Source organism: Stenella coeruleoalba (genome assembly GCF_951394435.1).
Source record: "Stenella coeruleoalba genome assembly, chromosome: 2".
In the NCBI taxonomy this organism is placed as follows: domain Eukaryota; kingdom Metazoa; phylum Chordata; class Mammalia; order Artiodactyla; family Delphinidae; genus Stenella; species Stenella coeruleoalba.
Genome location: NC_137147.1, coordinates 47,058,133 through 47,079,798, shown reverse-complemented (window position 1 = coordinate 47,079,798; position 21,666 = coordinate 47,058,133). Strand labels below are relative to the sequence as shown.

The 21,666-nt window shown below is 39.4% G+C and overlaps 1 protein-coding gene across 2 annotated transcripts in view; it reads right to left on the bottom strand.

The window, feature by feature from the left end:
* FERMT2 (FERM domain containing kindlin 2) overlaps window positions 1–19,737 on the bottom strand; it is a 71,269-nt gene extending 51,532 nt beyond the window's left edge. The window contains exons 1-2 of one of the 2 annotated variants that reach the window (XM_079909259.1): window positions 19,542–19,737; window positions 18,972–19,137 (exon numbers count right to left, since the gene is read on the bottom strand). In XM_079909259.1, the coding sequence (XP_079765385.1) occupies window positions 18,972–19,128 (157 nt within the window). In that variant the 5' untranslated portion in view covers window positions 19,129–19,137; window positions 19,542–19,737. The remainder of the gene's footprint in view (window positions 1–18,971; window positions 19,138–19,541) is intronic. The other variant, XM_079909260.1, reaches the window with a different exon arrangement.
* Window positions 19,738–21,666: the final 1,929 nt, after the last annotated feature.

The window sequence follows — 21,666 nt, the reverse complement described above, 5'->3', positions numbered from 1 at the left end:
GGTTTACTTTTTTCTTCAGGAATAAAGAACCCAAGGCAGAAAAAGATAATTTGTAAAGAATGATAGTAACCAAGCAGAGCAAGGCTGAGCTGAACTGAATTAATTGTAGGTAGGTATCTAATACTTTCTTCCCCATATCTCAATCCATTCACTTCTGCTCCCAATATCAACCATTAAGGAAGCTACAACATATATTCCCAGTGCGGGGAGAAGAGAGGAAAAAGCTGTACACCGCTAATAATAATAATAGTTTTGTAAATACTGACTTAAGTCATTTGGGTTCCCTTTGACTTACATCAAAAGACAATCCTGAAATAAGAACTTTGGCACAAATAGCTTATTTGGGGTGGGGGTGGGGGGACCCCAGGAAGCATACCTGAGGGGATTAGGAAAAGCAAAACAGAGGGAGAAAAGTCTATTAAGGATTCATTAACTTCTGTGGCTAACTGGAGTTCAGTCCTGTGAGATATCCTCCGAGGAATTACATAGAACATGACTTAGAATTATCCCCCTAAGGAAAGAGAAAGCTGGGGCATCTATCCAATTCCTTGGTTGAGGGCTGCTCCTAGGGCCATTCAATTCCCAGCATTTCCCCAGCTGCCACGCATGGGCTGGCCACCCTACACTCAAGCAGTTAACTCACCAAGGCTGAAATATTTACTACATGGACTTTTTACAGAAAGACTTTGTAGGCCCGGATGCAATAAAATCTCAACTTTGCATCACTTAGGCTTCAAACGCTAACCTCAGAAACAGGTACTTCCCGTGATCTTCCTCTTTAAAAATTTAACCCTCCCCATCAATTCCACCTTGGTTTTTTACACCAAAGGAATGGCACCCCTGCATCCAATAAGAATAAACATTGACAAGAAGGACATATAATCCAAAGACTGTGTACCAGAAACCTATGAATAGTTTGTTTACCCACAGAAAGAGAGAAAATCTTTTACTGACTGGCAACACTGGTAAAATCAGTCTTTTTTACCCACAGAAAATAGTAGGTAAGTAACAATATAGGAAAGAAAAATTACCCCAAATAAAAGCAGAAACAGGACACCAGAAAAGATCTGAAGTGTTGATAGGGCACATGCCAAGAGACAAAAACAGAGAAAAGCAGGCATTCTGACAGCAAAAGAAGTAGTCAGTGTTAGAAGATGGAATGGCTGGACTATGGGAGCCTGTAACATATGTTCAAATAGTATAATTTTTGGTAGCATTCTTGAAGACTCAAAATACCAGCAACCTAATCAGCATTAATTATAAGATAATCACTACTACAGAACAAGAACAAACAGCATCTATAAAATATTCATTAATTCCACAAATATCTACTGAACATTTACTGTGTGCCAGAAGGCACTATTCTAGTGCTAGAGATACAGTGATGAGAAGAACAAAGTGCCAGCATCTTTGAAGAAGGCCAATTTGACTAGAATTGAGGAGGTGAAGCATCAGAGAGCTCGGCAGAAGCCTTGCATATTATAAAGTCGTTTAGCTTTTATTATGTGTGTGAGAGAAGCCACTAGAGCAGTGTTTTCCAGCTTGTTTGGCATTAGAATTATCTGAGCAACTTTTCAAATAGAGTAATGCCTGGACTCAGCCCAAACCACTCTGGGTGTGGGTCTAGAAATCGATTTTAAGCAGGGGAGTGATTTTTTTCCTCTTCTCTCTCACATCTTCCTTTGCTCAAGACAATCCCTCCTATATGAAATGATTATGTTCCAAAGTTCCTTTAAGTCTTAGAATTTAGATTTGCCACAAAGAAACATTATAAATAGGTTCCAAATCAGACTGTTACTCAAATCTAAAATAGCCCAAAGTATACTACTAGCAATATTACACTAAACTGATATCATAAGGCTTTTGCAGAATATATGGCTGATGTTCAACTAGAGATGCAAGGAAAACTGCTAAGTTGCACCTGAAGACTGTGGATTGGATGGAGAGGAAGAAAGACAATGTTGCTGTTAAGTTGTGAGGGAGACAAGGGCTTCCTGCTAAAGTAGGGCACTTGGCTACTCCCTCGTCATCCTTCCATAAACTCCAGGAATTAACTGGCCTCCTTCCTCTTTCCCAGCTACAATTTGTTGTCTTAAGCCAAGGCTTCTTTCCTCTACTAAAGCTCCTAAAAACAGAAGAGCTTTACCTTCTGCTTTCCTCTCTAATTCCTGAAACATAGGAACTATTCTGATGTTTCTAATGAAATGTTATTGCCAATAATGTGTAAAGACAAGGTCTACAAGTAAAATTAATGCTTAAATAAGTTTAAAAAATTATCTCTATAATGTTATCCCTAATGTTTATTGAAATGTAAAGGACATTAAATATTAATTTCGCTTTTCGATCACATCATCTTTTGTTCTTAAGAATGCCTCACTCTCACTCTTTTAGGTCTCTCTCCTCCCAAACTCCTTTTAATTTCAGAGGTGAGGCAGCTGAGGATACTGCTCCCTTGTTTTTAGGATGTGCCCTCGTGTTCTTGTTTTTAATCACTCAGACCTTCAAAAAAGGAAATAGGCAAAATGGACGAAGTGTTGCTCTTCAGGTACACAACCAATAAATGAATCAATAAACATTTTCCAAGGACCTACCATATGCCAGACACTAAACTAGGCCATGGGAATACATAACTAGTTTCGTAAGAATTCCCATCAAAGAGTCACTTACAGTCCAAGTGAGGGACGCGGACAGTGGCAGAAAGATCAGAATCCAGTTCTAATAGGTATCTAACTGATATCTCAACTGAAGAGTCAGCATGAGAAAATGGGCTCACAGACTAAATTTATGTTCACTCAGCTCTGCCCAAGGTTAACAAACTCTGTCTCCCAGGCACACAGAGACCTGGTATTTCCACTTTATTTAATAATTTCTTTACCTCCCTACAGATGTCCAATCTGTCCTCTTCCTCACTCCTAAATACCTATTTCCTATAAGACTGCTAGTTCATTAGGGTCTCAAAGAGCTACAGGGAAATAGTCACTCAAACCACTCCATTTCTCTGTTCCAATACTATCCATACTTTGGAATGTCAATTTATTTATATATAATGGACCCCAGTCCCCTCCATACACCAAGAAGCTAGTCAATTCAAGATATATCCTAAGAAAGATATGGATTACACCAGATAATTAAGGACTAGACCATGGAAACTGTGATTCAAGTGAGGGTTGGTTTCAAGAGGTCCATCCTAGAACCGGCCAACGCTACAAAGTGACTCATCAGTTCACTCTCAAAAACACCAAGTGTGAAGGAATATTTATATTATGCATGTCTTTAACTGATTTAACAATGGCAGCTACAGACAATAAAACTCAAAAAGGTTATGGTTAGTAGCTATTTTACTATTTGAAGAATGAGTATAGTACTATGCAAAATTAAACTGAGTTCAAAATAAGTGAAGAACACAAACAGGTATCAACTGTAAAGACACAATTTAGAAAAATAATGTAATTAACCACTTTTGATTTTACATTAGAAACTAGAATTATATTATAAAATGAATACTCTATCATCTAAAAATAATTGTAATAACTTCCAAGTCATTCCTCTCTTCTTTAAGACTGTTCTACAGAGACCAGAAGTAAATTCCTCAATTATTTTTAATCTTATTGTAGAAGAGTAACCCTCCCTTCCAGACTACGCTTCATTCTAGAGGAATAATCCCCAACAGATTCTCAGCAGTGTATTCTATACTACATTACTACAAGGCTATCTATGACTGAATCAAAGTTACTGTAATAGGATTATTAGTATACTAGAAAGAAGTATATTCCTGATTTTCCACAGCTATGAAAAGCAGAAACAGACTGCTTTAAAAAAAGTCCCAGAGCTAACTCAGCTGACATATACTTTTGTTAATCAATAAAATGAAAAAAGGAAACACTAGCAATGAAGCATGTAAATATTCCATAATTCAGTAACTGTCCCCCACTCACCCCGTCCATTCAACAAATTAAGGGAGACTACACCAAGATCATATAAATAGTAATTATATTAACCTAATCTTTAAAATTGAATATCTTTAAAATTGAATATCTCTCTCCAAGGTCTAGTTTCTTCCTCGGTTTTTCTTTCTATCCAAGTACTATGGAATTTACCTCTCAAACAGCTGTTAAATTTGTCCCTTCCTTTCTTTTTATTACACTGCTTTAGCTTAAGTCCTCAGCATCTCTTGTCTGAACTACTATGATCCCATTTTTTACAAAACTATCTGAGTTATCTTTTAAAATGCAAATTTGATCATTTTACTTCTCTACGTAACTTTACAGGTCCTTCTGTTGCTGAAGTGTTTTATCACCTCTTAGCAGGTTACACAAACCTTAACCATCTGTGCCCCACACTGCTTGGCTATCCCCAGGTACAGCTCAGGCTCTGGCCCAGTTTGTGAAACAACTTGATGTTTTGTGCGTCCTTGATTGGATACCTTTCTCTTCCTCCCCTCATCAAGCTGACAAAATCCTACGCAAAAACCAAATATTACCATCTCCAAGCCTTCACTGACCCTCCTGTTAAAGCCGTTACGTACATCTTAGCACTCTGAATATATACCACACTTCATTATAATTGATTTTATGTAACCACCTTCTTCCACTAGATTATGGGTCTTTGATCTTATTTATCTTGTACCTCAAAGGCAGAGCCCAGGGACTTTCCTGGTGGTGCAGTGGTTAAGAATCCACCTGCCAATGCAGGAGACACGGGTTTGATCCCTGGTCCAGGAAGATCCCACATGCCGCAGAGCAACTAAGCCCGTGCGCCACAACTACTGAGCCTGCACTCTAGAGCTCGCAAGCCACAACTACTGAGCCCTCATGCCACAACTACTGAAGCCCATGTGTGCCTAGAGCCCATGCTCCACAACAAGAGAAGCCACCGCAATGAGAAACACGTGCACCGCAAGGAAGAGTAGGCCCCGTTCGCCGCAACTAGAGAAAGCCCGCGTGCAGCAATGAAGACCCAACATAGCCGAAAATAAATAAGTAAAATAAATAAATTTTTTAAAAGGCAGAGCCCAGGGCCTGGCACATGGAATTAAACCAATAAATATTTGTAATATGCAGGCAATGTGTAAACTCTTAAGTGTATACAGGCAAATGAAAAAATAATAAAACTGGTATTTACTGTACTGTAATTTAAAACATTAGAAATATTGAGAAGTGTTACACTTCTTTGTAAAAACTTACCAAGAGTAGTTTTATTCATTTATTTATTTTCGCTGCACCAGGTCTTGCTGCATGAGGGATCTTTAGTTGCAGCATGTAGACTTCTTAGTTGCGGCATGTGGACTCTTAGTTGAGGCATGCATGTAGGATCTAGTTCCCCGACCAGGGATCGAACCCGGGCCCCCTGCATTGGGAGCGTGGAGTCTTACCCACTGGACCACCAGGGAAGTCCCCAAGAATAGTTTAAATACTACTTGTCTATGCCCTGGAAAATTATCATACTCCTTTCTAGGTCTGGATCAATTTCCAACATTTTATCCTGCGTACTTTCAATGCCATGCTATATCTCCGAGAGTTCTTTTAATATGCAGTTTTTTGCTGGTGTCGCTTCCTCTGAGACATCTTTGTCTTTTTTGTCATACCACTTAATCTCATTTATGTCAATAAGTCTGCCTTCACTAAATTCCTCTGGCTGTGTATCTAGAGTCTCTCAGATGGCAACAGCACCCGCATTCCCACGGTGAGCTGTTTCTTCTATAACTCCGTTTAGTCTTGATTCAAATTTCAGTTCTGGCATCACCACTTTTTGGATTTTTCTGCTGCACATTTATCTTTGTTGGCCAATTCCCTCTTTCAGTTATCCATTTAAAAAAAATCTCATGAGTTTATCAGTGGGAGAAAAAGAAGCAACACAACTAACTACATATGCTGGCTTATGCATGAACACAAATATACAGTAACCAATCATGGACAGACTGAAATATGTGATATGACTGGTCACCGATCATGATTCACATGTTACTGACACAGTGAATTGTAGACTGAAGAGCTAGAAGCAAAGTTGGTACTTTATGCAGTTACTCAAAGTATGGTGGTAACTAAAATGTGAACCATGTTGTTGGATAACTGGTGTTAACTAAACCATGATAACTGAAACATGTGCATACTGAAACTGTGCAAAATACTGATGGTTTCCAAAAATATGATATGTCCTTTTCTTAAAAAAAATGTTTTTCATCTGTTAGCATAAGCAGTAAACTGCTTCAAACTTTACATATCATTCAAGTTGCCGAATTATTTCAATTAAAGTACCCCATTCAATTTTAGCTTAAGAAAACTATTGGTTTACATTAAGACTTCAATGACTGGCTAAAGCAGATGCATCACCCAGTTTTCAAAAACATTTAGAAACTAAACTCCTGATTAAAAAGTGACTCACTGATGTTTCTTTGACATAGCTAACTTGATTGAAAATTAGGAATTCACTCATCAAAACAAAACAAAATCAACTAAGTTTACAAATGGCCTTCTGAAGTTACTCACAAACCCAAAATAATGTTTATCAATTTCAATATCAATTATTTCCTATTATAAAATATACTAACTCAAAGTAGTTGAGGAGCTTTACCAGATGACATACATGCATGCAATTACAGAGTGCGCACAAACAGAAGTCATGTCAATTATTCATTTCCAGAGGGTGGGTAACTTTCTATCCAATCCAACGGCTTACTACTAATTTGGTTCAACTTGACTTAGTTCCTAGAAGACTGGACTCAGAGTCCATGCAATGTCAACATGTAACAAATTCTAAGAGAGTTAACATCAAGGCTGAATGTATCAGTTAGTATTTGACTCACAGAGGTAATATAACTGGATTTGTCTTTTAAAGTTGGTCCAAGGCACTAGCTATTCTATAGTTCAAAAAAGAAGTAACTTAAGAATATTTTATTGGCTTTGACATTTAAAATTTATCTCAGAAACAAATTCTAATACAGGACTGGAGTGCAAACTACTGAAAAGATATTTCTTGGAATCCAAGAGGCTTACTACTGCTTGTATCTTATGTTACTGACACATATGTACATGATGAACTCCAAATTTGTAAAGACCTAATGTCTCTTCCAATTTAAAATCTATTATTGGTACCTCACAGCTCTTAGTACAAGTGTTTTAAACCTGGTTTACAACGCACTTCAAGCACTTGCTTATTTCTTAAGCCTGTCAAGTCACGGGTTCCCCAGGACCATTCCTCCATCATCATTAGACTTCTTTCAGTTCCTCAAATGGCAGCCTTCCCTTGTTCCCATGCTCTCATGCTGGGACTTCTCATCTTCTCCCAACCTGTTGTTCTTTTATCCCATGCCCCCATGCTAAGATCCTTTGTCACTCTTCTGGCTAATTCCTACTCCACCGTCAGCCCTCGTTTTAAAAGTAATTTCCTCCAGAAACCCTTCCCCATTGACTAGGTCAGATTCCCCAGTACATACTCTCAAAACTATTTCAATTATCCTAACACTCATCACATTATAGCAATTACTTATTTAAAGACTGTCTTGCCCCTAAGACTACAAGTTGAATGAGTGTAAGGAATAAGCTAATTTTGTTCACTTCTTGTCTCTCTCATTCATAGTATGGCATCTAGCATTCAGCAGGTTCTCATTTAAAACATTAAGTGGGTGCGTGAAGGAATAATAGAACAGAATATCATTTCCTCACTTACTTAACTATATCTTTCCTCTCTATAATTATTATCTTCTACTTCTCTAAGCTAGTCTCCAGAACACCATAAACACCGCAATCCTCAATCCAGAATGCCTTTCTTCCTAACTTTTCACCCTGGCCCTCTTTAAATAAAGCCAGTCTCTGTTCATGCTTCTAAATCTCCACCACCTTCCTGTACCACTTATTTGGCACTTCACAACCAGACTGTCAACTCAAAGCAATCTTCCGTTTCCATTTTGGTACTAGAAAGCTGCTCACGTTTTGAGTGGGGACTATGTCCCATTACCTAATATAATGGTTGGCCCTCCATAAATGTTTTGCTTGCTGCTACTACTGATGAGGTCAAGTTCATGTACCTCTTTAATCCCCACAAAAGTCTCATGTTATAAACCTCTCTAACCTATTGAAAACAGAATATGAGTGTACAGACTTTAGGTAGGAATATTTATATGCGAATGTCTCCTCTTGCTCTAAAGCCCCTCCTTCCTAGTCTAAGTTCTTTAAGGCATTTATTCCCCCAACTCATAAGGTGAGATATTTAATAGTGAGATATCCCAGAGGTCCATTAGGACCCTCAATAAAATAACACCAGTTACTCTAACAGAACTTACTACGTGCCACTGTGTGCTTTACACATAGGTATTCATTTAATCCTCACAACAACCCTATGAGGTAAGTATACCATTATCTCCATTTTACTTGTAAGGAAACTAAGTCACAGCAATGCTAAATAACTTGACACAAGGTCACAAAGCTTATAGGGAGTGAAGCCAGTATTTAAACCCAAGGCAGTGTGGCTTCGGGGAATATATTCAGAGTTCAGAACCATTAAACAAAACTTCCAACAGCAAGAAAATAAGAAGAGGTTTCTGGTTAAGTACTACATAAATACAATGAAAATGAATTAGCCTACTTCAATCCACAGTTCAAATTTATGTTTTAGGTTTACATAGTATTTGAAGGACAACTGAGGATAACATTTTTTTGAGCTCTTAATATAGGCAGTCTACTTATTACCAGGGATTCTGTTAATACTTTTAACACCATACTCAGTTGGTTAACTGAGTAACTCCAAGAAACAGGGAAGTAAACTAAGGTTAAGGTTAAATGAGACTAATAATCAGGAGAGGTTAAAATAACATGCCAAGGTCATATATAACTCGAAGTGGCATGTCTTAGACTTAAGTTCTTAAACACTAACGAAGTTCACCTTTTAAAGAAGGCACTTGCCTAAACAAGAACATTAAATTTATTGGAAATACCCTCCATTTAAGCATAGTTTATCTATAATTTTGTACATATTGAAGCATAAAATCTACTGCTTCTAAAACATGTTATACTTTTTAAAAATATTACCCATAGTGATGCAAGTTAGCATAATAAAGTTAAAATGCATTCCTAATATGGTAGAGGATAAATCAGTACTATTTGGCTTACCTTTATAAATGACACTTTCTCAATCTTTTATAAAATATTATTTCTCTAGCTCAGTAAAAGGGAACATTTTACACAGCTACATTTCATCATCAACATAGCTACACTGACAAAGGCTATTCTAAAGCACTTCATATATATTAACTAACTGAATCCTTATACTAATCCTAGGATAAAGATACTATTATTATTCCCATTTTACAGATGAGCAAGCAGAGGCACAGACAGGTAGGTCACAGAGCTGCACAGCTAGCATATGGTAAAGTCAGGACTGTGACACAGTCAGGAGGCCCTCCCACAGTCTGTGGTCCACAACAAGGGCATTCTATCACAGCAACAGATTTCATCAACACCTTGCATAAAACCTTAAAATGATACAGCAGTTGTTTGCTTTCTTCAAGTTATTTTTAATTTCAAAGGTTATGAAATTCAGGAGCTGCATTAAGGAACAATAAGCCTGGAGGCACTTATCCAACAGACATCTTCATCTACAATAAATAATGCTGGCACTTGATTGGTGTTTTATTCATAACCTTGAGCGTTCCATTAAGAAAAGATATCAAAACCATCAACACACTGATGCTTTAACATCACAATTGATCTTTAAAATACTTAATGTAGTTTTTAGTTACAGCATAATATAAGATAGGTAAATATCTCAGAAAAGATTCACTACCGATTCCAAAGCAAATGTCACCTCCTCTGGGCCGAAGGTTATCGGCTCCATAACCTTGAAAACTGTATAAGGGTTGCCCAAGGATACACTGAAACTGGATGGTCCTTATACAACTAAATAGTAGATAATCGAGTCTGAAAACTGAATCGTGAAAGGAAAGGAAACTGAAATGTAAACTCCACATTTCAATGATTTATTGCTTATCTTCTTCTCTTAACACTGATTCACTTAGAAGCAAAATTATTGAAACTGAGAGAAAATATCAGAAAATAAATTTTCAAGACATTTTACCACGTAACTCTGAGTCACTATGAATAAATAGTGTAGTATTCTCAATGAAGGAAGGTAGACCAGGATTCGAATAATGACCCTTTATACACAACAGTACTGTTTTAGCTTATCTTCTAGTTTAGAGAGAGATCATATTTGAAAAATTTTCAAAGAATTCTAATAACATTACAAAGGTAAGGGAACAAACATAAATGAAGGCGTATTCTGTGTTTATCTATATTGTACAAATAAGGAAACTGAGATCCTTAACGTGAAAACCCTGACTTAAAAAATTTTTTAAATCACACAGCTATTAAGTGGGATGGTCAGGATTGGAATCCAGACTTAATTCTTTCTATAACATTAAACCCTGAAACGTTTATTATTCAATGATGCTTTACTAGAGATCTATTTTTATGACTAAAGTTCTAAAAAATCTAACTTTTCTAGTAGATCGATGGTAAATCAGTTTTCATTGGACTATTATTTTACACCTCAGATTCTACCAAATTAAAGTTGTAATTACATTATTTTAAATTGATATGATGCAATTATTTCCTTTCTAATACATTATCACTACTTTACCTCACATATTCCTCCTTATTAACATACAAATAGGCAGAAGCTATACAACTTCCAGGACAAAATCTTTGAGACCTTGCCTAGGCCAATTTCCTTGCATGAGACAATTTTTTAAAAGTTCAATCCAGAAAAGAAAAATCTTGATAAAATGGACTTCCTCTAAATTTTGCTCTTTGAAAGATACGGTTAAGAAAATAAAAAGACAAGCCATAGACTGGGAGGAAATACTGCAAAACACATATCTGATAAAGTACTTGTATCTAGAATAAAGAACTCTTAAAACTCAGTAAGAAAACAAACACCACAATTTAAAAAAATAGGCAAAAGATATGAAGACTGTTCACTAAGATATACAGATGACATATAAGCATGTGAAAAGCTTCCCATCGTTAGTCATTAGGGAAATGTGAATTAAAATCATAATGAGATACCACTACATACTTTATTAGACTGACTAAACAAAAATAAAAACAAAAACACCTGACAATACCAAGTGCTATGGGAGGACTGAGAGCAACTGGAACTCTCAAAAAAATTTTTTTCAATTCTTATACCATGCTGATAGGCATGCAAAATGATGTGGTCACTTTGGAAAAACTGGGCAGTTTCCTAAAAAATTTAAGCATGGGGGATGGTGGGGGTGGGGGTGGTGGGATGAACTGGGAGATTGGGATTGACATGTATACGCTAACATGCATAAAATAGATAACTAATGAGAACCTGCTGCATAAAAAATAAAATAAAATAAAATTCAAAAAATAAATTTAAGCATATACTTAGGATACTACCCACCAATCCCTCTCCTTGGTAGTTATCCAAGAGAAATGAAAATACACATTCATGGAAATGTTTACAACAGCCCAATTCATAATCTCCCCAAACTGGAAACAACACTGGTAGACTGGAAACACTGGAAACAAGTGGTAGATGGATAAACTGTGGCACACATCCATACAATGAACTACAACTCAACAACAACAACAAAAAACTACTGATACACACAAATCTAAAATGTATTATGCTAAAAATATTTTTTAAATAAAATAAAATGTATTATACTAAGCAAAAGAAACCACCCTCAAAGCTACGTGGTTCCATTTATATGACATTCTAGAAAAGGCATTCAGTGGTTTTTAGAAGCTGGGGTTGAGGGGATGGGCTGATTATAAAGGAACACAAAGACATTTTTTGTAGTGTTGGGAAAGTTCTATATCTTGATTGTGATTGTTTTACATGACTGCATGGGTTTGTCAAAACTCAGCACATTATACTAAAAAGTATGAATTTTACTATACATAAATTATACCTCGTAAGCTTGACATTAAGAAAAAATTAACAAGCAAAAAATGCAATAATTATGCAAAAATTTGTTACAAATGAATTATACTGGATATGAATTTGTAACCACAAACCCAAGTGTAGAATGTCACATCTCATTTAAAAAATTATTTTATAATATTCTTTTAGAGTATTTGTTTACCTCACACTGGGCATATACCATTTTGTAATGTACAGTGGCATCAGCATTATTAATTTTTATTTCAGTAATATAATTATTTAAATAAAAATACTGAATATGGGGCTTCCCTGGTGGCGCAGTGGTTGAGAGTCTGCCTGCTGATGCAGGGGACACGGGTTTGTGCCCCGGTCCAGGAAGATACCACATGCCGCGGAGCGGCTGGGCCCATGAGCCATGGCCACTGAGCCTGCGCGTCCACAGCCTGTGCTCCGCAACGGGAGAAGCCACAACAGTGAGAGGCCCGCGTACCGCAAAAAAAAAAAAAACAAAAAAAACTGACTATGTTAGCTTTTTTCTTAAACCACTTTCATTAGTTTCTAAATGGGCTTAATGTTTTCATATGCCAAGACACAATTTTGTATCATTCCTTTGTTATAAGTGAATAAAAAACATACTACTGAGGCCTTCGTGGTTATAAATTTTTCAAATCTCTGGAATACCATCGTCCACTTGTTGGTCCATTCCATTTCAGAAATATCATGCAAACAGTAGTTAAATAGCTCTTTGCTACATTACAGGGGCAGGTGTGTTTGGAAGTGAGCGAAAGAGCGGAATGATAGCTATTTTCCTTGTTGTTTAGGGGGTGAGAGCACAAAGCAGTCCCAAACTAGGCTCCTTCTGAGGAGTACAGTTCTCCACGATTAAAGCTAGAACCTATTAAACAGTCTAGATTATATCTTAACTCCTTTCAAAAGGAGTCCCTCCCTGATCCCCATTCCCAGTTCAGGGTATTCAGGGACTTTCAATGCCACTCTCATTTGTATAGCACAAAGAGTCCATGTAATGCATTTTCACATGTAGTATCTCTTTTCCCACCAAGACCTGTAAGAAAGTTTTCTTAAATTTGCATTTTACAGATGTCAAAACCCACTCAGCAGACTGGATTAGCTGTCCAGTGATCACACAAACCAATACGTGGCAGAGCCAGAATATTGTTTATTATTCTATGGATGCATTAACATTTACTACAGTCTAAAGACAACCAACACTATGGGAAATCTATACCCAATGATGTCTAAAACTATTATCTATACCTTATCCGATAGAAAGCTAAGAAGAAAACTGAACTTTAAAGATAAAAGTGTATGAAAAAGAACCTATAAACATATCATTCTAGGGCTTCCCTGGTGGCGTAGTGGTTGAGAGTCCGCCTGGCTTTGCAGGGGATGCGGGTTCGTGCCCCGGTCCGGGAAGATCCCACATGCCGCGGAGCGGCTGGGCCCGTGAGCCATGGCCGCTGAGCCTGCGCGTCTGGAGCCTGTGCGCCACAACAGGAGAGGTCACAACAGTGAAAGGCCCGCGTACCGGAAAAAAAAAAAAAGCTAAGGAACTGTTCCATAGGGTGGCTATGAAGTCTGAAAACAGGTACAATTGCTTTACACGTATCTTAATGTAATATTAATAGGCCACATACTACATATTCTCCTATGGTTCCAAACTTGGTAGCCATTGTGTATATTAAAAGAAACTAAGTAAAGAGGTCAATTTAGTGATAGTTAAATGTAGAATGAAATCCTGGATGGAAAAGACAAAGGCCAATACTGGAACAACTGGCAAATCTGAAATACGGATACATGTCAGACAATTAGTATTGAACACGTTAGACATGTTAGTACTGAATCAATGTTACATTTCCTGAATTTGATAACTGTAATGTAATACCTAAGAGAAGTCCTTGTTCTTAGGTGATACATATTTTAAGTACTTAGGGATGAAGGGTTATGATGTGTGCAAATACCTCAAATGGTTCCCAAAAAATGTGTATGTGTTTACGTGTACAGAGAAATCAAATGACAAAATGTTAACTGATGGTCTAGATGAAGATTATAGTGTTCACAGTTATTATTCTTGAACTTATAAGTTTGAAATTTCAAAAAATAATTAGTTGAAGGTAAAAAGCAAAACTTTAAATTTTCTTTCAATTTTCTTCAATAGCTAACAGACGTTTCCGACAAGATCTTTTCTAAGAAACTGAATAAAAAAGATATATCCTTCCTAAATAAGTTAACTCTAGTTGGAATCAAACAGTATTTGTTGATCTTTTAAAAACTGTGTATAAAACACGGGAGCAAACCACACATAATGTATCCAAGGAATAGCTTATACTTTATTAGGTGCTATGAGAATTTCAGTAAAATTTACAAACTGCCCTTTATTTTAAGGAGCTTAAGATGTGCTGAGAAACATAAAATTCAATGTCCAGCTCCTGTGGATCATTAACAGTACTCTAAACACTTATAAGACAGTACATATTTAACTAAAATTTTCCTCACTCTAATATATGTGATTTCACCATTAGGTGTTTCTCCCACCCCACTCCAAAAGATTTTCAAATTTATTTTTATCTTAATATATTTCACTACAAATGCAGTGAGGCTGCATCATGTAGACATTTTACTTCCATGAATTCAACCATAAGCTCTCAGGGGGAAAAACTGAGGATTTCAACAGCACAGCACCATTCCACGAAATAAGCATACCTTCCCCAAGGAGCACTAAGCAGGAGTATAAGGGAGCTGTCCAGTAACATATGTGTCTCTCCCTGTGTGCATCTTGCCAAGCTCTGATCCTAGTATTCAAAGCATTTTTGTGTAACAAAGCCCCTAATGCAAGCCAATTGCTTCATCTGGGGCTCAACTAAAGAAATTTATCTTTGGAGTTTCTGAAGGAAAAACTAGCTATTTTGCACTCCTGTGAAATGAATGTATGGAAACCATACTTCATGATGACTTTAAGGGATTTTTAAGGTCATCTGAACCAAAATCTTTTTTTTTGGGGGGGGGGCAGTCATCACGTGTGCTAAATTCACAGTTTAACTCAATCCTAACATGCAACTCCAACGCAAATGTACTCTATTTCATTATTATAGCAAGAACATGACACACTTTAAAGCAAGGATGACTTCTTTCCAAAGGCTACATCCAGAAACATATTCCTCAAATTTTCTAAGTCAACTCCATATATTTTTTTAGGTGCTCCTGAGTTTGCCAATTTACATTTTTTCCTCTGGATTATCATTTAATCTGATTTAACCCAACTTCTACATTCTTCCTACCCATAGAATCAGAGTTAGAAGAAACTTAGAAATCACACAGCCTATTCCTCCCTCCAACCTCATAGAGCTGTTGGCTGGAGATTTCCATTCACTAAGTTCCATGTTATAATAAATTCCTTACTCTCTAACTACCATAAATTTTTCTAGAAAATTAAAGATCTAATTGTACACAATTCTAAAAAGACAATTTTTATAAAGTGATACTAAAATGCAGTGAAACAAAGCATCTCTCTGGCATCTTGAATCCTCAACACGTACTAACCTCTGAATCCTATGGAGTAGAACAGTTTTAATAATTCTCAATGATCTCCAGAGGAACGTCAGGGAATCCCATAAACCTGGGCCTCTTCCTTATAACATTTGTTTTTGAATACAATTATTTTATAATTTTATCCTCTGATGTCTTATTTTTATAATCCTTAACCCTGATGTCTTATATTTTAACTCTTTTCTTAAAAAAGAAAAAAACTAGGGACTTCCCTGGAGATCCAGTGGTTAAGATGCCGTGCTTCCACTGTAGGGGGCTCAGGTTCCATCCCTGGTCAGGGAACTAGATCCCACATCCCGCCTGGTGCGGCCCCCCCCCCCCAAAAAAAAACAACTATAAGCTTTCAAAACTTTTTAACAAGAAGTACAATAAATTTTAAAAATTCTATTTAAAGCTTCTAATCTGGATTTTTAAAAAAATAAAGTGAAGTAACTTTTCGTTTTCAGAATGAGGTCGAAATTATTTGTCTAGTAGCAACCTAAAGTCATAGATGCAAAAAGTTTCTGTGACATCAGGATATAATTCCCTAAAGCCCACCTTTTCATGGTACACACTCTTTATTTTCTTGTAAAAGGTTAGTGCAGAATGACAAATGTGTTGTGTACTAAAATTTAAAAGGGATCGTTCAGATCTTTGAATGAAAGTCATAAATCTAAGAATCATGGTTGAATGACCTTAGCTGAAGAAGCACACAAGTTCTTTATAAAATTCTAACTAAATACAAAGATGTTGTCGACATTCTAAGGAACCATTACTTACTTTTACAGCTTGCTTAATTAAAGTGCCTAAGTCTGGGATGAACACTGTACCTTCAAAATAAGGCTGACCTTCAAGGGCCAAACCTTAGTGTTGTATCATAACCCTTTTCTTGATCACAGACCTCTTTGTGAATCTAATGAAAGCTAAAAAGCCTCTTCCCAGAAAATTTCACATGTGCACATACACACAAAATTTTAACACAATGTTGAGGGAAGGAGTCATCATGGACTCTATCCATCCCAGAGAAATAATTGCTATCGCTGATTATATGGAAGACAGCCTTAAAACATAATGCTTTGGTATTCATACACACTGTGATGAGAATAAGAAGGGTATCAAACACGCATCCGGAGTTTGAAAACGTAGGTGAAGGCTGTTCTGCGGCACCGTAAGTGTTCTGAGACCAGAGCACCCTGGTCTGCTAACTGTCCATCCCTGCTCTGCAATCCCCTCCAACATGACACCCTGTCTCATCCCTACCATGACCTCCACCTCTTATCTACACTCGGCAAGCTGCTCTGATCTACTTCGTTGACAAGTAACCATCCAGTCTGCCCTTTAATACCTTCAGTAACACAACTTAGGGCTTCAGAAGGCAGGCCATTCCAGTTTTAGGCAACTCTGAAGCATTATAAAGTTCTTTTCTAACCTGATTAGACTGGTTTGTAAATTTTAAATGCTGTCCTGAATTTCTCCTCTATTTATTTGCCAATAGGTAACAAAATAGCTTGCCATCCAAAGTATCTAATCCTAAAACCAGGAGCAAAAAATCATTTAGCCTTACTTTTTCCCAAACAGGAGAGTCAGAATTAAGCTGAAAAACACTTTCTATTTGAAAGTCAAAACCTAAGAGGATCAGTATTGGCTCAGTTCAAGAAAGATGTAAGGCTTTCACGTACACAACATCTCCTACCTTGTTGGGCTTCTTTTCACTGCATAAAATATTTAAAATGCATCAACATTAAAAGATTAAATTATAATCACTGCAAATTAACATCAGTTCTGTCTAAAAATAGTTTCTTCTCTGTATTTCTATTTATGCCTGTGATTCTGTAATAAACAGCTCTAATCAATGCAATATAAATATAGAAGTCATTATTTATTCATTAGATAAAGCCTGGCTTTCAAGAACTACAAGTTATCTCAGTCACCTTCAACAGGTCCTTTTTCACAATAAGGAATATCTCTTATTGAAACCGGAGTATTAATAAGGTCCATTTATCATATATAAAGCAATATCTGAAGAAAATGCTTGCTTCCTTTGAAAACAAAGGAAATACAAACAATTATATTTGAAATTTTCTTCCTAAAACGCAACCCCTCACTAGTGCTGAACAAAAAAGGTTCAGAAATATTCTGCACAGTGATTGATTAATCAGATAAGAACAATGCTAACGAACAGTTAAGTGGATAAACACACAGCAAAATCTCATTTTCAAAGGGCCACGGGGGGGGGGGGGGGGGGGCCCTCTGTCCTGCGTTTTGTCTCAGAGAACCAAACAATGCACAGTCCTAAGGAGGAGGCTACCCTGCAAGGAGCTTCTTTATGGTCCTTCAATAATTAAACTTCCTGCAGGAATCCAAAGAAGATCCATCTAAATGAATGCTGTCTTACACTGCAAATTACACTGGAGCACTATTTTGGTAAGTTTATGTGGTAGGTATACACTAATCCCTTGGTAAGAAATACATTTCCTGATAAATAACCACTTCTCTACTTTTCCAGAATGGCCAGAAGAAGGAATGCTGTGTTTTAAAGACACACACACACAAAGCCTAAAAAGATAATGCCATGCATTTCCACTTTTCAGAACCTGTATTACAAACAAATGGCACATTAAAGCTCAGGAACAGTCCTTCAAGCATTTCTCTTGTAATAAAAGCATCTATTGAATCATTTTAGTTGATTCTTCCAGCTGAAAATGGTTTCATCCATCACAAATGTGTACTGAAAAATTTTCTTACACTTCACATTGTTGGATACCCTATTATTTAAGACTGAGTCAGTTTTAAATCAATCAACATTTTAAAATCAATATATTTGTACCTAAGCAAATATGTCAATCTCAAGTTCAATAATGTCTGCTTTTTAATACAAAATTCTTTCACCAGCTTGTTATTCGTATAAAATCGAACGCGGGAAATAACTTAAAGCACAGACTACTATAGGTAGTCAAACACTGCCCTACCCCTTATAAGAGTGGATGACTGCAACATTTTGACATACTCCATCACGTAGTAGTACAGCTACAAGACCTTCACATCAGCGCCAGAAGTTGAACAATTTCCAGTAGAATTTATTCTTAAATAGATTTTGCATCATCCTCAATACCAAACGTCACCAACGACCAGGTACACTGAAGATAAGTAATTGATAACCACAAACCCTGTAATATAACCCTCTCAACATTCACTTGCGCACTCTTTCATTTCTTTTAATGTGAAATCGCTAAGTGTAAAAAATTAAGGAATCTTCTCCGTTTACTACGCAGTTGAGCGTATTAATCGGGAGGCTGGAATCACCAAATTATGAAAATTTCAGAGTAACAATACAAAACAAGATTCAAAGGGAAAAAGGTCTATTTGCTTAAATACTGAGAGAGCTTACATTTTTTAAAAGTATTTGCGGGATGCCAAGCAAGATTTCCAAAATCCACCCGTCCTCCCGCCTTAAGTCACCCCCCCAACCCCGCGCCCAGCCTGGGTAGTCGTTACTTTGACGCGGCCGGGATGCTACTCACCGAGTTTTTCCACCAACTTGAGCATCACCCCTCCAATGTGCACCTCCCCGGTCACTCTTAGGGTGACATCGCGGTTCAGGTCCGTCACATGAACGCTCAATTCCCACGTCCCATCCGCATAGCAGCCATCTGGCATCCTTATCCCGTCTAGAGCCATGGCTCCTTCCTGCAAGCACGGAGGAAATGGCTCTCGTCAGCGTCACTCCCCCAAAGGCAGGCAAATCCCACTGAACTCGCAGAGTCGGCCGCGAGGTGAGAGAAGGTGGAGAACGCGAGGGTTTCCGCATGAACCCAAGTTCGGGAGAGACGCGGCGAGACCAGCTGCAGGCAGGGTCCTGCGCCCCTTCCCAGCGGCTGCCCCGCGCTCCCGCCCCGCGGCGGCCCTCGGCGGACACGGCGCCGCCCGCCCCGCGCGGCCCCAGCCTAGCGGCCCTCGCCTAGCGGACCGCGGCGGGCTTCACCTGCCCGCCTGCTGGCCGCACCCAGGCTCGGGAGACGCCGCCTGCGGGCTCCACAGTCCTCCTCCCCGCCCACGCTACCCCTCGGTCCCCTCCGGGCCCGGCCCCTCACCGCGCGCTTCTCGCGCTCCCGGCCCGGGGCTCCCGCGGCAACAGGCGCGGGGCGAAGGCTCGCCCGGCGGCGGCGGCGGCTGTGGCTGCGGGTACCCTCCTCCGCGGGCGAAACGCTGCGTCCCGGCCGGAGCGACTAATGGAGTCCGGTCGTCGCGGCCCCTCGCCTCTCCCTCCGCGCTCCACCCCTCTCTCCCCGCCCCCTCAGTCCGAGTCCGGCTCCCTCCTCCTCGCCCCGCTAAGGCGCACGCAGCGGGTCTAGCCGCCTCGCCCCTCCCCCCGCGTCCCCTGCGGCCGCACTCGGGGCCGAGGCCGCGCCGACTCCCGGGCTGGGGGCGGGGCGGCGCGCGGCGGGGGAGCGAGCAGTGCGGGGGAGGCGGGGGCGCCCTCGGCTGCAGTAATCTCTGCCCCGCCGTGCCGCTGCCCTTTTATGGAAATGAAGGACCCGGCGTAGGGATTGAATCCAACATCCGGGCTCTCGGCGGCGGGACCTGAGGAGGGGGAGCCACGGGAGCGCAGCTGCCTCGCACCGGGGCGCTGCTGGGCGCCCGGCGCTGCGTTCCGCGCTCGCTTCTCTGGCTCAGCGAGGGCCCGCGACGGTGGGTGTCGGCGCCTCCAGCCGGCGGAGGGGGCTCGTCCGTGAGAAACGGCCACAGGAAATTCCCAGGGCAATGTCGTTTGCAGGGAACAAAGTCCCCCGCCCCCTTCCCGTGCCTGGAGTGAGCCCAAAAGTCTCAGGGCGGTGAGAGGGGCCGCACTCTGGGAGCTGGAGACAGAAGGTTGGGGACGTAAAAACTTTAAAAAGTAAATGCCCAGGCCAGCTCCGTGAACCTCCAACAAAAGAATGAGAAAACCCGGAGGGAGGTGAACCACAAAAATTGCTTTGCAAGCAATGTCCGGCACAATCAGCAACTCCTACTGGACTCCCAAGAGTTTGCTTGCGCTCTTAACCCATTCGGAAGCTCCAACCAGAAGTGAGTCATTTAGGTCTTACGATGCGCTTGTTAGAGGGAAAAAAAATCAGGGCAGTGAGTTTTACTCGGAAACTGTTTTTTCCAGCCTTTTCAACTCTTTGTACGTATTTGTGTATTTTTATGTGCAATTTAGCACTAACAGCCTACTAAGGCATTTAGATGGATATACATCCTCAACCGCACCCTGAGCCACACCTTGAAGGAATTTTAATAGCTCTGGACCGGTGCCAGCAGGTACGGGAAGAACTAAAGAATGTTACCTGTGGAGACTGACCAGTGATGGAGAACGGTCCTCCAGCTTCCCACTTTACTTCCACTTCCCCCTTTTACTGGCGTACTCTGTGGAGAGGGCTCCGGTCAGAAACAGCTAGCCGGGGAAATTGCCTCGCTGGCAAATGCATGGCTCGACGAATTTAGGTCAGGAAGATGCAGATAAGATATCCCAGATCCCACAAAAGACCCCAGTTTTAAAAGTCTCAAAGTCTTCTTGAACTGTGTCAAAAAGACGAACCTCACCACCACCACCCCCCACCCCGCAAATAACCCTGTGTTCAGCAACACAATTGGGAAACGAGGTTAGAGGCCTCATGTAAGGGGTGGGACCCATAAAGGAGTGAAAGAAAAGCAGCGAAATTTAGTCAGATGCCAGAGGTTTGGCACCAAAAATAGGGAAAACCACTACAGTATTTTCAGCTAGTCATCATGGAGAAATTGATGCCTCGAGTCTGCAGTCTCTCCACTCTCCAATCATTTCTACTCATGAAGGGTCTAAATAGTGCACTTGGAAGCAGTATGAACTTCCTGAGAGGAGGGAATGTTTTTGTAAATTATGGTGTTGGAAATATATAGGAAAATGTTTTTAATAAAATAGAGAATAGCTTGTTATGGTAAAAAAAAAAACTGTACAGAACTGTACATGCAGCTGTAAAATAACAAGCGTATCTAGTCCTAAATATTTAGAGAAAAAATACTGAAAGGAAATACACCAAAATGTTAAGAAGCTCTCTGGGTGTTGAGATCAGGAGATTTTTTTTTTTTTTCCCCTCTATTCTTTATTTTCCAAAAGCTCCAAAGCTTTGCATTCAGGACTTGTCTGTTGCCGGCTTTAATTGCATCCAGCATCTCGATTTCTCTGGGCATGCCATTACCTTC